This window comes from Pogona vitticeps, chromosome 11, assembly GCF_051106095.1.
Source record: "Pogona vitticeps strain Pit_001003342236 chromosome 11, PviZW2.1, whole genome shotgun sequence".
In the NCBI taxonomy this organism is placed as follows: Eukaryota; Metazoa; Chordata; class Lepidosauria; order Squamata; family Agamidae; genus Pogona; species Pogona vitticeps.
In genome coordinates this window covers 1,584,466-1,600,817 of record NC_135793.1, presented here as the reverse complement: position 1 = coordinate 1,600,817, position 16,352 = coordinate 1,584,466, and the positions used below count along the sequence as shown (strand labels likewise).

At 52.1% G+C, this 16,352-nt stretch overlaps 1 protein-coding gene across 1 annotated transcript; it reads left to right on the top strand.

Moving 5' to 3' along the window:
* The first annotated feature begins 1,831 nt into the window (after positions 1-1,831).
* Positions 1,832-14,842, top strand: FGF16 (fibroblast growth factor 16). Its single transcript, XM_072981113.2, has 3 exons — positions 1,832-2,247; positions 11,068-11,171; positions 13,606-14,842. Exons 1-3 carry the CDS (start codon positions 1,974-1,976, stop codon positions 13,849-13,851), a joined length of 624 nt encoding a protein of 207 aa, XP_072837214.1. The 5' UTR covers positions 1,832-1,973; the 3' UTR covers positions 13,852-14,842.
* Positions 14,843-16,352: the final 1,510 nt, after the last annotated feature.

Below are 16,352 nucleotides of genomic sequence, written 5' to 3'. Positions count from 1 at the left end.
AGCGCCGCCTTGCGCCTCCGGGAGGAAAAGGAAGCTTTTTGGACAGGTTTTGGGAAGGAGGAATGCGCGCTCCCGTTGCATCAAAGCTGGTGTTCAGGGCTGGCTCGCTCCCGCCTCCCCTTCTTTTCCCCCTCTTTCTTTCTTTCTTTCTGTGCAAAAAGCCTCCCCCCACCCTCCCTCCCTCCCTGCCGCCGCCGCCCGGCCAGCCCCTTGTCGACTCGCGTCTGTCTGCAAGCAGCTGCTGTCGGAGATACTGTGTCACGGAGCGAAAGCCGGGCGCGCCGGAGGGGGCGGGGGCGGAGAGAGAGCAAGCGCGAGCGAGGAAACACCTGTTGCCGGCGGGAGAAAAAAGGTGGCGGAAAACTTTTCCCCCCGTCCCCCACCATCCACTTTCCCCTCCCCTGCCCCCCCCCGCCCGCAGCCCTCCACCTGCGCCTCGGGAGCGCCTGGGAAAACTCCCAACCAGGCGGGTTGAAGCGAAACACTCGCACCCGCTCCTCTTCCGCGCCGGTTTCCTTCTTCCAATCAGCTCATAAACACCATGGACCCCCTTCCCGCCCCCGCCCCCCCCCGCCGCAAAAAAAGCCCACAAACACTGGGGGAGGGGGAGAGGGGGGAGAAACGTCTTTGTGACAGAACTTGGGGACGAGGTCGGGGACTACAAATCCCAGCATGCCTGAGGAAGATGGGGCTTGTAGTCCAGAAAGGAAGGGGTTAATCTATCTATCTATCTATCTATCTATCTATCTATCTATCTATCTATCTATCTATCTATCTATCTATCTATCTATCTATCTATCTATCTATCCTGTATCTCGCCCTCTGGCGCGCCCCACTCTACGACTCCTTTCCAAAGGCGCGGGAGGGGAGGGGAGGGCGGGTTTCCAGCCCGGCGCACCCCCTCTTTTCGGCCAAGGTGGTGGGGCGAGCTGGCCCGGCGGGCGAAGGGGGGCTCGCCTGGAAGGGCCCCCCACCCCCACCCGCCTGGCTCGGCCAGGGTGGAAGAGGCGACCCGCTGGGAAAACAGGCGCTCTTTCGTGAAGTGCGCACGGGGAGAGAGGAGGAGACGGGGGGGGGGGGGGGGACGGGTTAGGCAAGAGAGATCCTGCTGGTCTTCGTAATGGGGGGGGGAGCTTGTAGGGATCTCCTGCCTGCACCGGCAAAAGTCTCCTCTCGGGTCCTCCTCACCCCAAGGAAACCTTCTCCCTATGAAAAAAAGTTGGGTAGAGCTGGCCGGGCGCTTCTCCCCAGCTGGCCTCGAGCGAACCTCCGGCATCGCCGCCGGGTGTGGATCGGGCGCCTGGCCGTTTGCCAAAAGCCGCGCACTCGCTGGTTGTTTGTTTGTTTGGTTGTTTGGTTGTTTAGCTAGCAACCCAGGCCAGCCCAGACCCCCCACCCCCACCCGCCCTGGAAGGCCGGAGGGCGAGCGGGCCAGGCAAGCGCGGATCTTGGGCTCCCCGGCGGGGGGGGGGGAGAGGCGTGGATCGCGGGCAATAGGAGACTTTCCTTGTCTTGCCAGCCTGTTTCGGGGAGGGAGGGGGAGGGAGGGGGGAGGGCTCTTTCCAGCTGGCTTTCCCGCCGCGATCCTGGAGGCAATCGAGGCGCAGGCGAGGCGAGGCGAGGCAGGGCGGGCGGGTTTTTTGGGGTGGGTGGGGCGGGAGGGGGGGATCGCGGCCCCGGCCAAAGGGGGATGCCCGCGAGGTGGGGCTTGCATGTAAATGGCCGGGCTGGGCTGCCCGGGCGCGGGGAGGGGGCGGCATATAAAGGTCCCCCTGGCCGGGGCCGGCCGGCCAGATCCCGCCGCGATGGCAGGCGGGCGGCGGCGAAGGCGAAGGCGAAGGAGGCGGGCGCCAGCCGTGCCGAGCAGGGGACGCGCCCGCCCGGGCCAGGCGGCGGCCTGAGGAGGGGGCCCGGACCCGGGGCGGGGGCCGGCCGCGATCGGCATCAGGATCGGGACCGGGACCCCCGGGGCCATGGCCGAGGTGGGCGGCTTCCTGGGCTCGCTGGATCTGGATTTGCACGGATTCTCCTCGTCTCTTGGGAACGCGGCGCTGGCCGACTCGCCGGGCGTCCTGAACGAGCGCCTGGGCCAGATCGAAGGGCGCCTCCAGCGGGGCTCGCCCACCGACTTCGCCCACCTCAAGGGCATCCTCCGCCGGCGGCAGCTCTACTGCAGGACCGGCTTCCACCTGGAGATCTTCCCCAACGGGACGGTGCACGGCACCCGCCAGGATCACAGCCGCTTCGGTGAGCTCGGGCGGTGCGGGGCGGAGGGGGAGGGGAAGGGGGAGGGGGGAGGGGAGGGGAGAGGCAGAAGGGCCCACGCACCCACCCCGGAGCGCAGCCGGTCAGGGCGCGCAGCAGCTGCGCCAGGGGCGTGCCCGCGATCCTGAACGCCAAGAGCGGCTTCTGGCGAGCGGGCAGGCAGGCAGGCAGGCTTAGGGCGAGGGGGCTGTTGCGCCCTGGAAATGCACACACACACAACCCCCCCCGACGCCCCCGTTTCCTGCCTCCAAGCCAAGTGCTGGGGAATCTTGAGCAGGTCGCTTTCCCTTCCCAAAAGACCTGGGGCGAGGGGGGGAGGGATCTCTCTTCCCCTCGGTGCCCTCTTCCCCCCCTCCTTGTGGGGCTCTTCTCCCCCTCCCCCAAAGAAAGCCACCCCAGGCAGGTGCATCCTTGATCTTCCCCCTCCCCGCGCGCCTTGATGGACTGGCTCCAAGGTCTTCAGCGCCATCCAGAACTCATTAGACCATTAATGCCAATCCTCTTGAGCCAGGATGTCGCGGCGAGTGTGTGCGTGCGTGTGTGTGTGTGTCTTTGCGCGTGTGCGTGTGTGCGCGCGCGCCAGCCCCGCCAGCCGATCCTGGGGTTTTCAATTTCCGACTCTCCCGCGGCTAAAAAGCCCTCTCGCAGGTGCACCGGGGAGCGGGGGGAGCGAACGCCTTGCAAAACTAGCTGGGGACGTTAAACACTTTCAGGCCACGCGAAATGCCCGAGAGAGAGAGACGGGCTTTCCCTCTCCCTCCCGCGGCTCCAATTCCGCTCTTCCCAGCCGCTGGAGGAGAGGCCAAAGAAGAGGCAGGTGCGTTCCCAAGACCAAGAAGAAAACCGTGTGCGTCTGGAGTAGACATCTGTAAGATTGTGCCATAAAAGCCCGGTCGAAAAAGTTTTTTAAAATACCATAAAAGCTCAGGTGTAGAACTTCCAACCTTCCCAGGAAAAGCAAAGCGGAGAAGGTTCCTAGTGCTTTGTTCTCCCCCCCCCCCACAAGTAAAACATCCAGCTTTGGGAACTGGGTTTGGGGTCTGTTAGAAGGGCTGCCTGCTTTTGCACCTGCGCAAGGAAGACCGTCCAGGAGAGAGACCCCAAAAAGCATCTGCTCATCGGGTAGCCCTGTGGGTTGGGACACCCAGAGAGTAGGTGGCTACGCCCCCCCCCCCCTCTGCAGTGTAAGATCTTCCAGGAGCATCCGTTTTATTTTCTCTTTGAGGCTCTGGACTCTCCGAAACATTGATTTAAACATCCTCAAGTGGTTTCCAGGTCCCATCAAGGGACTTCGAGCCTAGGGCAACCCTGATCATGTTTTCACCGTGCATGAGATGTTGGAGAGCTGGTCTCCTGAGGTCCAACAACCCCCACCCCCGTGATTTTCCATGGGGAGGCTGGGGACTTTCGCCCAGGAAAGCAGCTTCTGGGTGGCAGTCTTGGTATGGAAAAAAAATACTGTACCTTAGATCAGCAAAGGATCAGCAAGGAAAGGCTCTCCCTACGTGTAGGTGTAAAGTACTAGTAGGTGCAAGGGGGCTAAGTGATCTTTGGCTTGCTCCCCACAGAGGTGGATCGTTCCCCTTCCACCTGTCTGCCAAGGAGGCCCCCACCCCAGAAAGGAGCTTAGTTGGAAGGGAGGATGCCCGCCCGCCTGGCAGAGACCAGCCTCTGCTGACACCAAACACCAGATCAGAGCCGGGCCGGTTCTCAATGAATCCTTCCCAACCCAAAGGAGCATCTTTGGCTTCCAAGTGAAAGCCCAGCGGTTTTTTAACAGCCTTAAATCCGTCCCTCCTGCTTGCCAATAGGCAAGAAGGGCCCCCTTTGGCTGAGAAACTGCCAACCCTCCCTCCTCCGCTCGCCTTAAGTTTGGAGGCTGAAGACAAAGAGTTAACAGGCCGGGTGCCCTCCATAAACCGAAGCCTTCGCATTCCATAAGAGTCCCAGCTGTTGGCATCCAGCGATGTAAAGGAGAGCAGGCTTCTGATATAAAATATTATAGATTTCTGCTATGGGCTTCTCCCAAAGGCAGTATAAAATAAATAGCTATTTGTGGTAATTGGAGGTCAGAGCCTGGGGAGGGGGAGGGGGGGAGGCGGGAAACCTCAGGTGCAAATCGAGGGAAGAGCAAGATAGGGTGCAGTGTGCTCTTTCTGGACTACAATTCCCAGCGTACTGGGTGGGTGTGCAGGGAGATGTAGTCCAAAGCCTAAGGCTCTTTCTTCACCCCCAGCTACTGGCCTCTGCTCCCAGCGGTCACAAATGTTTAAATCCTGAAGTCAGTCATGTGGGTTGCAAGACGGCTTCAAGGCTGCATGGCAGGGAAGCTGGAGAGCAGAGTCTAAGTCATGAAGCTGGGTTGCCTGAGTAGATCCTCCATGTTTGATGGCAGTATGCTGCAAACTTCCAGATGGTGGGGGTAAACAATTAGGAAAGACGGTGGCATCTACATACCTTCCTGTGGGTCTTCCAGCCCTCTTCCTGACTGGGGTGGCTTGTGGACAGGAGCATCTCAAAATATGGGTGGGTGGGTCACTGCCCCAGGCCATGGGTCCCCCTTGGCCCGCTGGCCGACTCTTTCAGAAACTTTATGCTTCCAGATCAAGTGCACTTAGAGCCAGGACTGGAAATGTTTTCCCTCCATCCTGTTAGGCAACATGGCTCTTTGAGAGCAATCCAGTTCGCCTACAGCAGAATAAACAAAACTACGATTGATTGTTGTGGGTTTTCCGGGCTGTTTGGCCGTGTTCTTAAGGTTTTTCTTCCTGATGTTTCACCCGTCTCTGTGGCCGGCCGCTTCTGACTCCTGTCCTCTGAAGAGGCCGATGGCCACAGAGGCGGGCGAAACGGCAGGAAGAACAACCTCCAGAACACGGCCAAAGAGACTGAGAAACCCACAACAACCATCAGATCCTGGCAGTGAAAGTCTTTGAGGATACATAAAACTAGGATTGCTCAGGTGAGACTCAGCCACGCATGGCCCTTTGCCATTGTAAGGATGGGGACCACAACTCCCATCAGCCCTGGCCGGTGCAGCCAACAGTGAGGAATGCTAGGAACTGCAGAATCAGAACATTTGGAGGGCAAAACTTAACCAGAGGTGGCCAGTGTGCGATGCTTTAGTGCATTGCTTCCGAAACTTCGGTGGTCCCCAGATGTTCTTGAACTACAACTCCCCGAAACCCTGGCCAGCACAGCTCATGGGGAAGGCTTCTGGGAATTGTAGTCCAGGAACATCTGGGGACCTGAATTTGGGAACCACTGCTTTAGAGCTGATTCTGGGTGTTCAAAACACACACGCCTGATGTTGAGGGTCAATAAAGTGAACTACCTGAACTGGGGTTCCAGGTTGTTCGCCATATGGAGGGGAGATCCTGTCTTACATTCTTTTCACCACTAAGAGAAGTGGGCTTCTGGAAGTGAAGTGTTGTGCTTTGGCTTCCCCGTTGCAGAATTTTGAATTGAATTATGTTTTGAAAAAGAGAAGGCTTTGAACACCTGTTTTGTCTCAAAGACACCTGGGAAGAACCGAGGAGAGAGGTAGAGGCGCCAAGGGTCCAGAGGTCAGGAAAGGGACCTCAAATCTTTTCCAAGCGGTCTTACAAAAGGCAGTTTTAGGGCTGAAGTGCTCTGCAATTCTTCCCTTCGACTGTTCTCAAAAACCACGGCTGCTTCTTCCCCCCTCCCCCCGGAGGCATGAAAATGGGCAGTGACTTGGATCCTCACTGGACAGGAGCATCACTAGCCATTTTGGGCACCCAGGACCATCAGCTACCTCTCTCCCCCCCCCCACTGCCCTGATGCATTGGAAGGGGGAGCCCCCCTCAAGTGAAGCAAAGAGACCTGTGGTGCTCCCCCAAAAGAACAGGTATGCTTACCTGCCTGCGTGGAAGGAGTCGGGAGCCCTGCAGGGAGTTCCACATGATGATACCCATTATACCCACATTATTATAGTACCTGGGGTGAGGCATGAGGGATGGGTTTCCTGGTTCACAAGACTTTGTTGCTTCCACTCAAGAGATACCGAAGGACATCAACCAACCTTGCACGGCTGCTAGAGAAGCGAAGTGTTTTCTTTCCGTCTTTCAAGAAACAGAGGCTTTAAATCCGGGGATAAGCAGTGAAGCACAAAAGGTGCCGTGAGCCTTAGCTTCTGGAACCTTCCAGGAACAACCCCCTCACCCCTGTTAAACAGATCACAGCCCCCGCCCCATCATCTTCCTCTGGCTCCATCTCTCTCACCTGCTCAAACAGGTGAAGGCGGCTTTTCTTCCCAACGCCTCCTCCTCGCAGGCAGCTTCCGAGGCCGTTGTTACTTCATGCCCACCCAGTGGCTTTCTGGGCTCAGAAAGGGGTCCTGAGCCCCCCCCTGAAAGTCTCCCCCCCAAATCCAGCTCTTTAAGCATTGCACTGCACGGCCTCCCTTCACTTTTACAAAAAGGTGAGGTGTCCCCCCCCTCATGCGTGAGAAGTGGACATTTGGGGCCCCGGGCCAAAGGGTGCCGCCGAGTCCAGCTGCTCGTAAAACACTTGAGCCCTGCTTTCCAGGCCTGTCACGGCCCCGACCCGCAGAAGCGCCAGCCTGCGTGCTCCGGGTTGGGGTACCCCCCCCCCAAAAAAAGAGAGAGCATAGCTCTCTTGGCTGTGGCTGACATTCCCCTGAGATTTGGCTGGCTTAGGCAGTCCCCCTCTCCCTCCCTCCCTCCCCGCCGCCCAATGCACCTGTTTCTAAACAGTTGCTTTGCGGGAGCCCAGAGAGGCCGCTGAGTTGGAAATTGAGATTCCCCGATATTAGCACAACACGGAGGGTTGTTCCCAAGGCCTCCTCTGGCCTCCTCCCTCTTTTTTTGCCCCTGGATACGGTTGTATGAGAAGAGACAGGTGCAGGCAGCTGAAGTAATCTTTAAACAATTGTTTGAGTAATATAACAATGACTGGCAAGCTGCCGGCACTTGATGGAGGTTCAAAGATAACTCAGCTTTTCAGACATCAGGAATTCCAGGCGAATCTCGCAGAACGCAATCTGGAGAGACTCAAACAGAAATAAATGGAACAAATATCTCTCTGCCACGGAGGGGAAAAAAAAAAAGAGGAGAGCTGGAAAAACAAATCATGTTTGGCCACAGAAGCAGCCTGTTGGAGTCGGAAAGTGAATTTTTGATCCTCTCCCAACGGCCGCTCCCAGCGCTGGTGAACTGTAGATCGGGGAGGTTTCGCATATCAATTCGACAAGATCATGGCAAAATGTGCTTCTCTGCACCTCGTGCGGATCGTCCAACGGCCCTCGGTGTCACGCCTAGCCCCCCACTCCACCCCTGGCCCCACTTCCTTTGTTTCAGAGAGCGGTCCAGAACCGCTTTTAGGACGTGCCCTTGCGGGGCTTTAAAGGTGGAGACCCAGACATGCATGCTGGAACCCAGCTGGGCTGAAAGGATCAACAGGTTATTAGGATTGCAACATCAATGGATTAATGAGCGGGATCCACAATTAGCCAGACATCCTGATTGATAGACAAGGCATTCTTTAAAAAGATGTTAGAATTTATTTATTTATTTATTTATTTATTTATTTATTTATTTATTTATTTATTTATTTAATTTAATTTATATCCCGCCTATCTGCTGCTAAGAGCTGATGCCTTAAAAGAGCCAGGACAGACAGATGGATGGACAGATGAAAGAAAGAAAGAAAGAAAGAAAGAAAGAAAGAAAGAAAGAAAGAAAGAAAGAAAGAAAGAAAGAAAGAAAGAAAGAAAGAAAGAAAGAAAGAAAGAAAGAAAGAAAGAATTTTCTAAAATGGAAGTTTTTTCAACCCATTTACATTGGCAGGTGTATTCCCCACGGAGATGTTATTCTGCCTGGTTTTATTCTCTAAAGTAGCAAAAGTGCTCCAGGCCTTTGAAGTGGTAGATGGTGTTTATTTGGCATGGACACTAGCCAATAGGGCCCCGTGGTGAATAAGAGGTCAAGCAATATATTTCGGACCATGTACATCATGAGATGTGTCTCTCTGGGACAAAATTTACTGGAGAGCAATTATTGGAGCCAGGAGCATAAAATGAGGGCCAGGCAGCCCCAGAAATCTTGCTGCCTAAGGCAGAGCAACAAATAACACCCCGCCCCCCGCTGACCCAGATCAAACTGCATAGCATGTCAAGCCAGGCCAGTTGTTTTGGCAAAGAAGGTAGGAAATCCCATAAGCCTTGTTTTCCCACTCCCGGTGGTAAAAAATACAACACAGAGAAATGGAAGAGCTGGCAATTTGCTCCCTGTTCTCTTGCCCAATAGTAGGGCTGGCCCTGCATGAAATCACTGGCTTTTGGATCATGGATCTTCAAGATTAATGAACGGGACCAAGGCAAGGAGACAGAGGGTGGCCAGGCTAGAGGCATTCCACCGTAGACCTGTTCTAAGTGTAGCCAAGACCTCAGCCTTGCCTGAGTCTTCTGGCCCCTTTGAGTGATGAGTGGAAGGCCTTCTTCCCAAGGAGCTGAAGAAGCGAGTGGGTTTCCTCTCTCTCCTCCTTAGAAGTCAAGAGTAGCCAAGCAGTAGCACTGTCTTCCTAGGAAACTCGAAGAAGCTGGCCAAAGGCATGTGTGGGATGTAACCCAACCGGGGCTGGGGGGGGGGGGAGAGGGGGAGGTCTGCTGTGCTCCTGAAGGATGGAACATTCTAGATGCTCTATAAATAAACAGACAGACTCTCAGGTTGTTTTCGGAGCACTTTCTCCTCCTGACCCATTTCCTTGCTCATTTGCAAGACAACTTTTCCGGGCATGCATAGTTGCTGTTTTGCAGTCTTGGGGCTGAGCAAGCCTCTGGGATGTCCTCCAGAAAGAGGACCCCAACGTTCCTCATCATGAGACCTCTTGGATAGGACTGACAAGGGCCAGAGGCCAACATCTGGTAGGCTGTACTTGCCCCCTAAGCCTTTCTTCCCTAGAGTAATGCAGGTTAAGCAGGGAACACCGGTTTGATCTTGCATGCCGCTGCAAATCCTGAGCATCTTCTTCCCATGTTTTCGTATCTGCTAGGACCAAGCCTCTTCCCACTGTCCCAAAGGATGTTGCTTCCCAGCCTTGGGTCACCCAGATGCTCTTGGACTGCAACTCCCAGAAACCCTGGCCAGCACAGCTGGTGGTGGCGAAGGCTTCTGGGAGTTGCAGTCCAAGAAGACCCGGGTTTCCCTAAGGTTGGGAAGCAACGTCATGGAATTCAGAAGGACAAAAGTCTTGTGGAGGTCGGCGAGGCTGGGTCTGCTGTTAAGCCCAAAAGGTTTCCTGTGCAATCAAAACGTTAAGACTGGCGGGTTGTGGCAACTGGAAGAGAGACAGAACACCGTGGACAGGTGTAAGGTGTCACATCTGGACATTAACCAATTGACACATTCCTGTTAAAGATGTGTTTCTGGGTGTTTGTTTATTTATTTATTTTATTTTATTTATTTATTTTATTTATTTTATTTATATCCCGCCTATCTAGTCAATAGACCACTCTTCTTTGCAGCCATGTTTAGTAGAAAGTTTTAGGACTCTACTGGACTGTTCAAACTTTAGAGGGACTCGTCTTGGCAGAATCTTTGTGGTGATAGAGGGCCCAGCTGCCCTCATGTTGCCCATGGTGCAGGGTGAACTTAGAAGTGCAGTTGCTTATCATGAGGAATGATCATGATAGCCCCCATATAGCCTCCCCACTAGAAAAGGGAGTCCAAAAATACAAGCGCCAGCCTCTGTCCACATCAACACATGAGGAGCAGGTCTTTTGTAAAGCCAATGGCTCCTGACTGCCCATCCTAGTCCAAACCAACCTCAAATACTTTGTATGGCAAAGTGTGTGATATATTGTACCTGGGTGTGATATATTGTACCTGGGAAAAAGCCACTTCTTTCCCTAGCACAGTGGAGGCTGAGAGGGAAGAGGCGCTTGATCGTGGCGTTGTAGTCCCTTCGTGATCAGAAACTCCTGGCTCCATGGCAGGGGGCGGGGAACTTTAGAGGGACGCAGCTCTCCCTCTTCTGTGCACAGAGGAACACTGGCAACAGAAGTGCAGCTGGCATCTGCAAGCCCTGCTCTGACAAACTGTGGAGATCCTTTCTCCTGCCTCCTGGCTTCAGTGGACCCTTCTCTCTTGGATCTTGGAAGGGTACGGGACATCGCTGACCCACAGCCAGAGGTGGGGCGTCCTCCTCCTCCTCCTCCTGTAGATGTGGAAGGAGCCATCTCTGCTTGGGTGACAAGTTGCCCATGGAGAAACGGCTTGCTGTGACTCCCTGGCTTTTCTCTGAGGTTTCAAGGCACAGGGCACAGGTTGGCACCGAGAGTCGGAAGGGGGCAGGGGCTTGGCAGGTCTCGACAGAGGCTTCTCATCTCTTTTCATGCCTCTTGGCCTCTGCTCCCAACTCACTGAGCAAAAGCTCCTCTTGCCATTTATTCTCTTTCCGCAACACTGATGAATACTCAGCACTTCCATGCTTAATATCCATCTAGCCAACGTGGGTGACTTCTCAAGAGTGTCGGCGCCCAGCATGGAAGGAGGCTGTCCACAGGACAGGAGTGGTTCTATTCCTTATCTGTGGCCTTCCTCCGATGCGTCCAGCTTTTCACAGAGAAAAGCTTTCCCATCTGGTACATTTGGGACAGAGAAGAACCCTACCTGTGATTTAGCAAGGTGTAAAGTCTGGACTGCTTTAGAAAGGCACTGTTTGCTATTATGATCCCCCTCCCCAACTCAGAGCAGGAGTGTTTGCATTCTTTAAATAACTCATTATTTTATTCTTTATGTGCATTTTTTTAATATAAAGGAATCCTGGAGTTCATTAGCTTGGCCGTAGGGCTCGTCAGCATCCGCGGGGTGGATTCTGGACTTTACCTCGGCATGAACGAGAGAGGAGAGCTGTATGGATCGGTAAGTGTAAACCCGAACAGTGGGTGGGTGGAATGTCACCTCTTTAGCACGATGCTGGAGGTGTGCATCTCTATGATGATTCTTTTTATTGATTGGTTGGTTGGTTGGTTGGTTGGTTGGTTGGTTGGTTGGTTGGTTGGTTGGTTGGTTGGTTGGTTGGTTGGTTGGTTGGTTGGTTGATTTCATTTCATTTCATTTATTTCCCATCCATCTGGTATACAGTATTGTCCAGGACGATGCCCCCCAAATCACCCATGATATCTTTTGTGGCTAGTCTTGATGGATTTGGCAAGCTGTCTGGACCCTCAGTGGTAGCTGCGTATAATAGAAGCACATTTTGGTTTTACTGAGAAAGATCCTTCGGAAAGGACGACACGAGGGACTTTGAAACATCAAAGCCAGATTCCTCTGGGTGATTTACACATGCATAAATTGAAATGGCATAAACCACCGTGATCCACTGCTGCTCACTTAAGAAGGGGCCGGTGGCGCCCCGAGGTGTGCAGTCTGCTCATAGAATCATGACGTTGGAAGGCCATCCAAGCCAAAGCAGATCCTTCAAGAGGTGGTTGTCAAGTTTCTCTTGAAGGCCTCCAGTGTGGGATCGCTCTCTCTCACACACACACCCGAGGTCATTGCTTTCATCATCATACTGCTCTAGCAGTTAGGTTTTTCTTGATAAGTCAGCCAAATTCTGTCTTCCTGTCGCTTGAGCCCGTTGTTGCGTGCCCTGCACTCTGGGATGATGGAGAACTGATCCTGCCCCTCCTCTGAAGGAGTACCTTTCAAATATTTGAGAAGCTCTCTCCTACCTCCCCATAGTGTCTTCTTTCCTCAAGGCTAACCACACCCAGTGCTTTCCGCCTTTCCTCCTAGGGCTTGGTTTTCCAGCTCACAACACAACCAGCACCTCATTAATCAATAGCTTGTGTGAATTAGGCAACATAATCTGCACCCATGTAAATCACCAAGAGGATTCCCAGCCAGCATCCTTTAAATGTGTTTCTCCCTGTTAACAAGTAGGTGTTGTTGCTTTTATGCCATGAGAGGGAGGGCATTCCTGAAAAGCTCTCAGAAATGGATGAAATACATTGACTTTTGAAAATCCGCCCTTGCATGAGATCTACTGAGACTGAGGTTCTACTCTCGAGTTCAGCCAGGGGCTCACATGGATGCTGGTGTGGCAGAAATGCCGTGTCAGCTGGGCGTTCCAGGTCTTAACTAAATTAGGGCTATGACTGCAGGGTGTCGCTACCGCCTGAGGGCATGAACTCACTCTGTGGTTCAGTCGCTTCTTGGAATACTGTGTTCCAGGGTCGTTTTGCTCTCTCCCTGCCCGTTCCAGCAGCATGTGCTCCGTTTGAGGTCGATCTGGCACTTCCCAACACGGGAACCCTGTTTCTGAACTGTTTCGCTTCAGTTTTGCAGCTGGTAGCTCGTAGGACTGAACGTCCTTCCATGCAAAACCATGATCGACAGAGCAAACGAAAAGTCAGGGAGGTGAGAGCAAGTGTAGCTTCCACCTTTATGCACTAGCTTTCTACATGTAGGGATTTTGCTCCAGGCTTAGTAGAGGTCCAGTCTGAAGTGATGCAGCTCAAGAATAGATCAACAAGGGCTGGGTCTTAGAGGAGCATCCTTTCAGCTGAGATTCTATGATCTGAGCATTTAGCAAACCATGTGAGCTGTTTCCCCAGGCTGTCTGCCATAGTAAGGGGTGTTTTCTTAGGTCGCCCAAACACTGAGGTGGCAGCCGCCTGAAACACAGGAAAAGCGATCCCACAAGTGCCCTTTACAAGTATGGGATTTCGGCCAGTGACTAAACTGATGGATATCTAAACCAGCACCTATGTAAATTCCCTTTATTCAGTGGGGTTTACTCTGGTTGTGACTAGGAACTGGATTTAAGTCTCAGGCGCTCTACTCATCTGTTGGGAAGCAGAAGAGAATGCTTTCCGGTTTTCTCCCCATTCAGTGGCCTTTAAGGTGGATTTGACCATAAAAAAGCAGCCACGGGGGAAAAACAAAACCACACCCAAACCCTCACCCCAAAGGGATCATTGACAGCCCTTGTTGTGCCAGGGCTCACTCAGCTACACGTCAGATCAACCTGTTGCACCTCTGTGGGGTTCCTCTGCATGTTTTTAATAGTCCAGAGTCTGCCTGAATTGACAAATCAGTTCTTCTTCAGAAGAAGAAGAAAGAAAGAAAGAAAGAATAGAGGGAAAACCATTCACTTGGGTTGGGTTGGGTTGGGTTGGGTTGGGTTGGGTTGGGTTGGGTTGGGTTGAGTTGAGTTGGGTTGGGTTGGGTTGAGTTGGGTTAGGTTGGGTTGACTTGCATTGGGAGAGGTGATTTTAGAGGCACAGGGTGGTCTTTCACAATTTCCTTCTGTCTTTTTCTGCTCCCCCATCCCCTCCGCCTGGCCTCACAGAAGAAGCTCACAAGAGAGTGTGTCTTCCGAGAGCAGTTTGAAGAAAACTGGTACAACACCTATGCTTCCACTCTGTACAAACACTCGGACTCCGAGCGACAGTATTACGTGGCTTTGAACAGGGATGGCTCCCCTCGGGAAGGATATAGGACTAAAAGACACCAAAAATTCACTCATTTTTTACCAAGGCCTGCGGAGCCAGCTAAAACACCAGCACCATACAGAGATCTCCTGCACTACAGGTGATGCTGTCGGAAGATCAAGCAGCCAGTGTATATATTCTTGGGTTGGCAAGGGTTTTTTTTCCCTCCCTCCCTCTCTCTCTTTCTCTTTTTCCTCTGGAACACTGTATTACATAGTCATTCCATCCTTCCTATCAAATCGAGATAACAGACAGAAGGGCACCTAAGAGGATTTTCCTTCAAAGCATGTGTCAAGGTCGCATTTACTCCTGTGAGATGGGATGGAAAAGGTGAGCCTCGATCCCAAGCCATCATCATGGGCTTCTTCCGAGGTTTTCTCTACCTGGTGGGCTAGGAAAAATCCAAACGATGACACATGGAGAGGAAACGGTTTCGGAGATGACAACCACCAGCAGCGCTGATTCTCATCTACACAACTGAGACCGACCGCAAGGCAGAGGACCGTAGAAATGACTTGCATACTGGTTGGCAAACCTGGAGTTGTGGTTACTTATTAAGGGGGGCTTTCCGATAATATGGTTCTCCTATTGGCTACTTGGGTTTTCATCTGGTGGCCCTAATGGACTCACATGTTTCTAGGACAAGAAGCCTTGACCAGTTTCTTGAGCTCACAGACTTCCGTGGTGGGAACAAGGACCGGACAGCCAAAATGATCCAAGCCAAATAACACATTTTCCAACCCCAGGTCCTGAGAAGGAGGGAGTGTGTGCAGGCATGTGCATGCATGGCATACCTGTGAGTGCGTGCGTGCATGCATGCATGCATGAGTGTGTTTCCTGCTATAGGGAGCTTAAGAGCAGAAAGGAACGGGGTCAGGGAGCTAACCTTTTAAAGATGTAAACATGATAACTGTTCATAAGGAGAAATCTATTTATAAAGTGTATATGATATTTATTTTATATATTTATTTATTTCAAAATTCTATTTTATTTTTTAAAAAGAGAGATATTATGGCCCAAGTTACTGGAATAGGAACAAAGGGAGAAGTGAGTTTTCAGAGCTTATTGGCAATAAAATTGTCTTTATATATTGTGGGTGGCTTGCTAATTTATTCCAATTGCAATCCTTTTCCGAATTAAGATCAAAAGAGAGATGAAATATACCTACAAGTAGGAAATAAAAAGATATCTCATGTGGGAGAGGATAAATTTCTTAAATCAAGGTAACATGACTGAAAGGTAAAACCTAGACTGATAGGTTTAGCGTAACAGCGCTTCACCGTTTTGGCCACAATCTCAAACTTCCAAGGTCTTCTTGGTTTATGCTTACTAAGCAAATGCATCTTCTCCTGCGCTTGGTCTCTCCATCTGCAATATTAAGATGTCAAGAGAATGGTATGTATTTGCTCTTTGGAGAATGGCTTGTGATTCCCACCCTTGACAAATTTCCAGAAAACCAAGGCTTAAATTCAGTTTTAAGTTCCAGTGAGTGTGGAACCTCCAAGTCCCTGGAACTTGGTACATCAATGCATCAATTCTTCTGTAAGCGCCATTGATTCAGGGTGTGTGTGCTGGATTTGGTCCTTCCCACACTGCTACAGAAGGCTGCTGTTTCCCACAGAGCTGCTTATTTCATTCAATGGCCCTTCTGGAGGCAACCTCCTGCGAAATCATGATGACCCACCCCCAGAGAGAATGAGAAGCTGCTGGCTTCCGGCCACCTGACCTTCCCATCCATTCCCCTGAGCCATCCTTGATCTGGGGGCTTGATTCTGTTCAAACATGAAACTCCATTACCAACAGACCTGCTGTCACCACCAAAGCCCAGAAAGAGAACTGGGACGTGTACATGCGCCGTGGGAAGCACATGCGTTGAGGATGGGTGTGTCCTAACACTTTTGCGGGCTCTAGAAGATTCCAAGATTGTCCATGCAGGCGTGGGACTACCCACGTGTATGATTTCACAGAGACCACAGTAAAGAACTTTTAAGCATAAGTGAAGCGGAAGGGAGGCCAGCAGGGCTGAGCATCCACACATCCAATGGGGATGATCTTTTACTGTCCTTAGAGGAGGGATCTCTGTGTGACCGTTGCCAAAGGACCTTGATTCTCAGAAAAAACTGCCTCCACCATCTCTGTAACCCTGACCGGATTTCACTTCTGTTGATGGGTGATGTATAACATACAGGACATGGGCTCTGAAGATACGGATGTTGAGGAATTGTACGGGAATGAAAACAAGGTTGTGGATCGGCGTAGAGCCCGATGGAGATTGCACCTGTTGCGCTGGGTCTCTTGCAATTTGCAACCAGTAGCCAAATAATCATTGTTAATCCTATCTATTCTAAACATTCAGTGGGAAGAGGCTGCAGCTTAGCAGTACATGCAGGAAGCATCAGGTTTATTTTAGGAAGAAAAATAGCTAATGAGTTCCTTTGAAAAATCCCCTTTTGGGTGTTAAGACTTTTACAGAGCAGCTGCTTGCTCGAAACTGTTTGGAAGCTAACTGGCCAGCGTGCAATACTCTTCACAATGTCTGGCCAACACGGCCCAGCCAGGCAACATCTCTGTATGGTTAGTACATTTCCACCCTCAATTTCCACCA

Bases quoted from the DNA above. Each gene is read 5' to 3' on its own strand.
- FGF16 (XM_072981113.2), top strand. From the start codon at position 1,974: ATGGCCGAGGTGGGCGGCTTCCTGGGCTCGCTGGATCTGGATTTGCAC. The intron at 2,248-11,067 runs GTGAGCTCGGGC...TTTAATATAAAG, and splicing joins CCAGGATCACAGCCGCTTCG to GAATCCTGGAGTTCATTAGC. The intron at 11,172-13,605 runs GTAAGTGTAAAC...CTGGCCTCACAG, and splicing joins GAGGAGAGCTGTATGGATCG to AAGAAGCTCACAAGAGAGTG.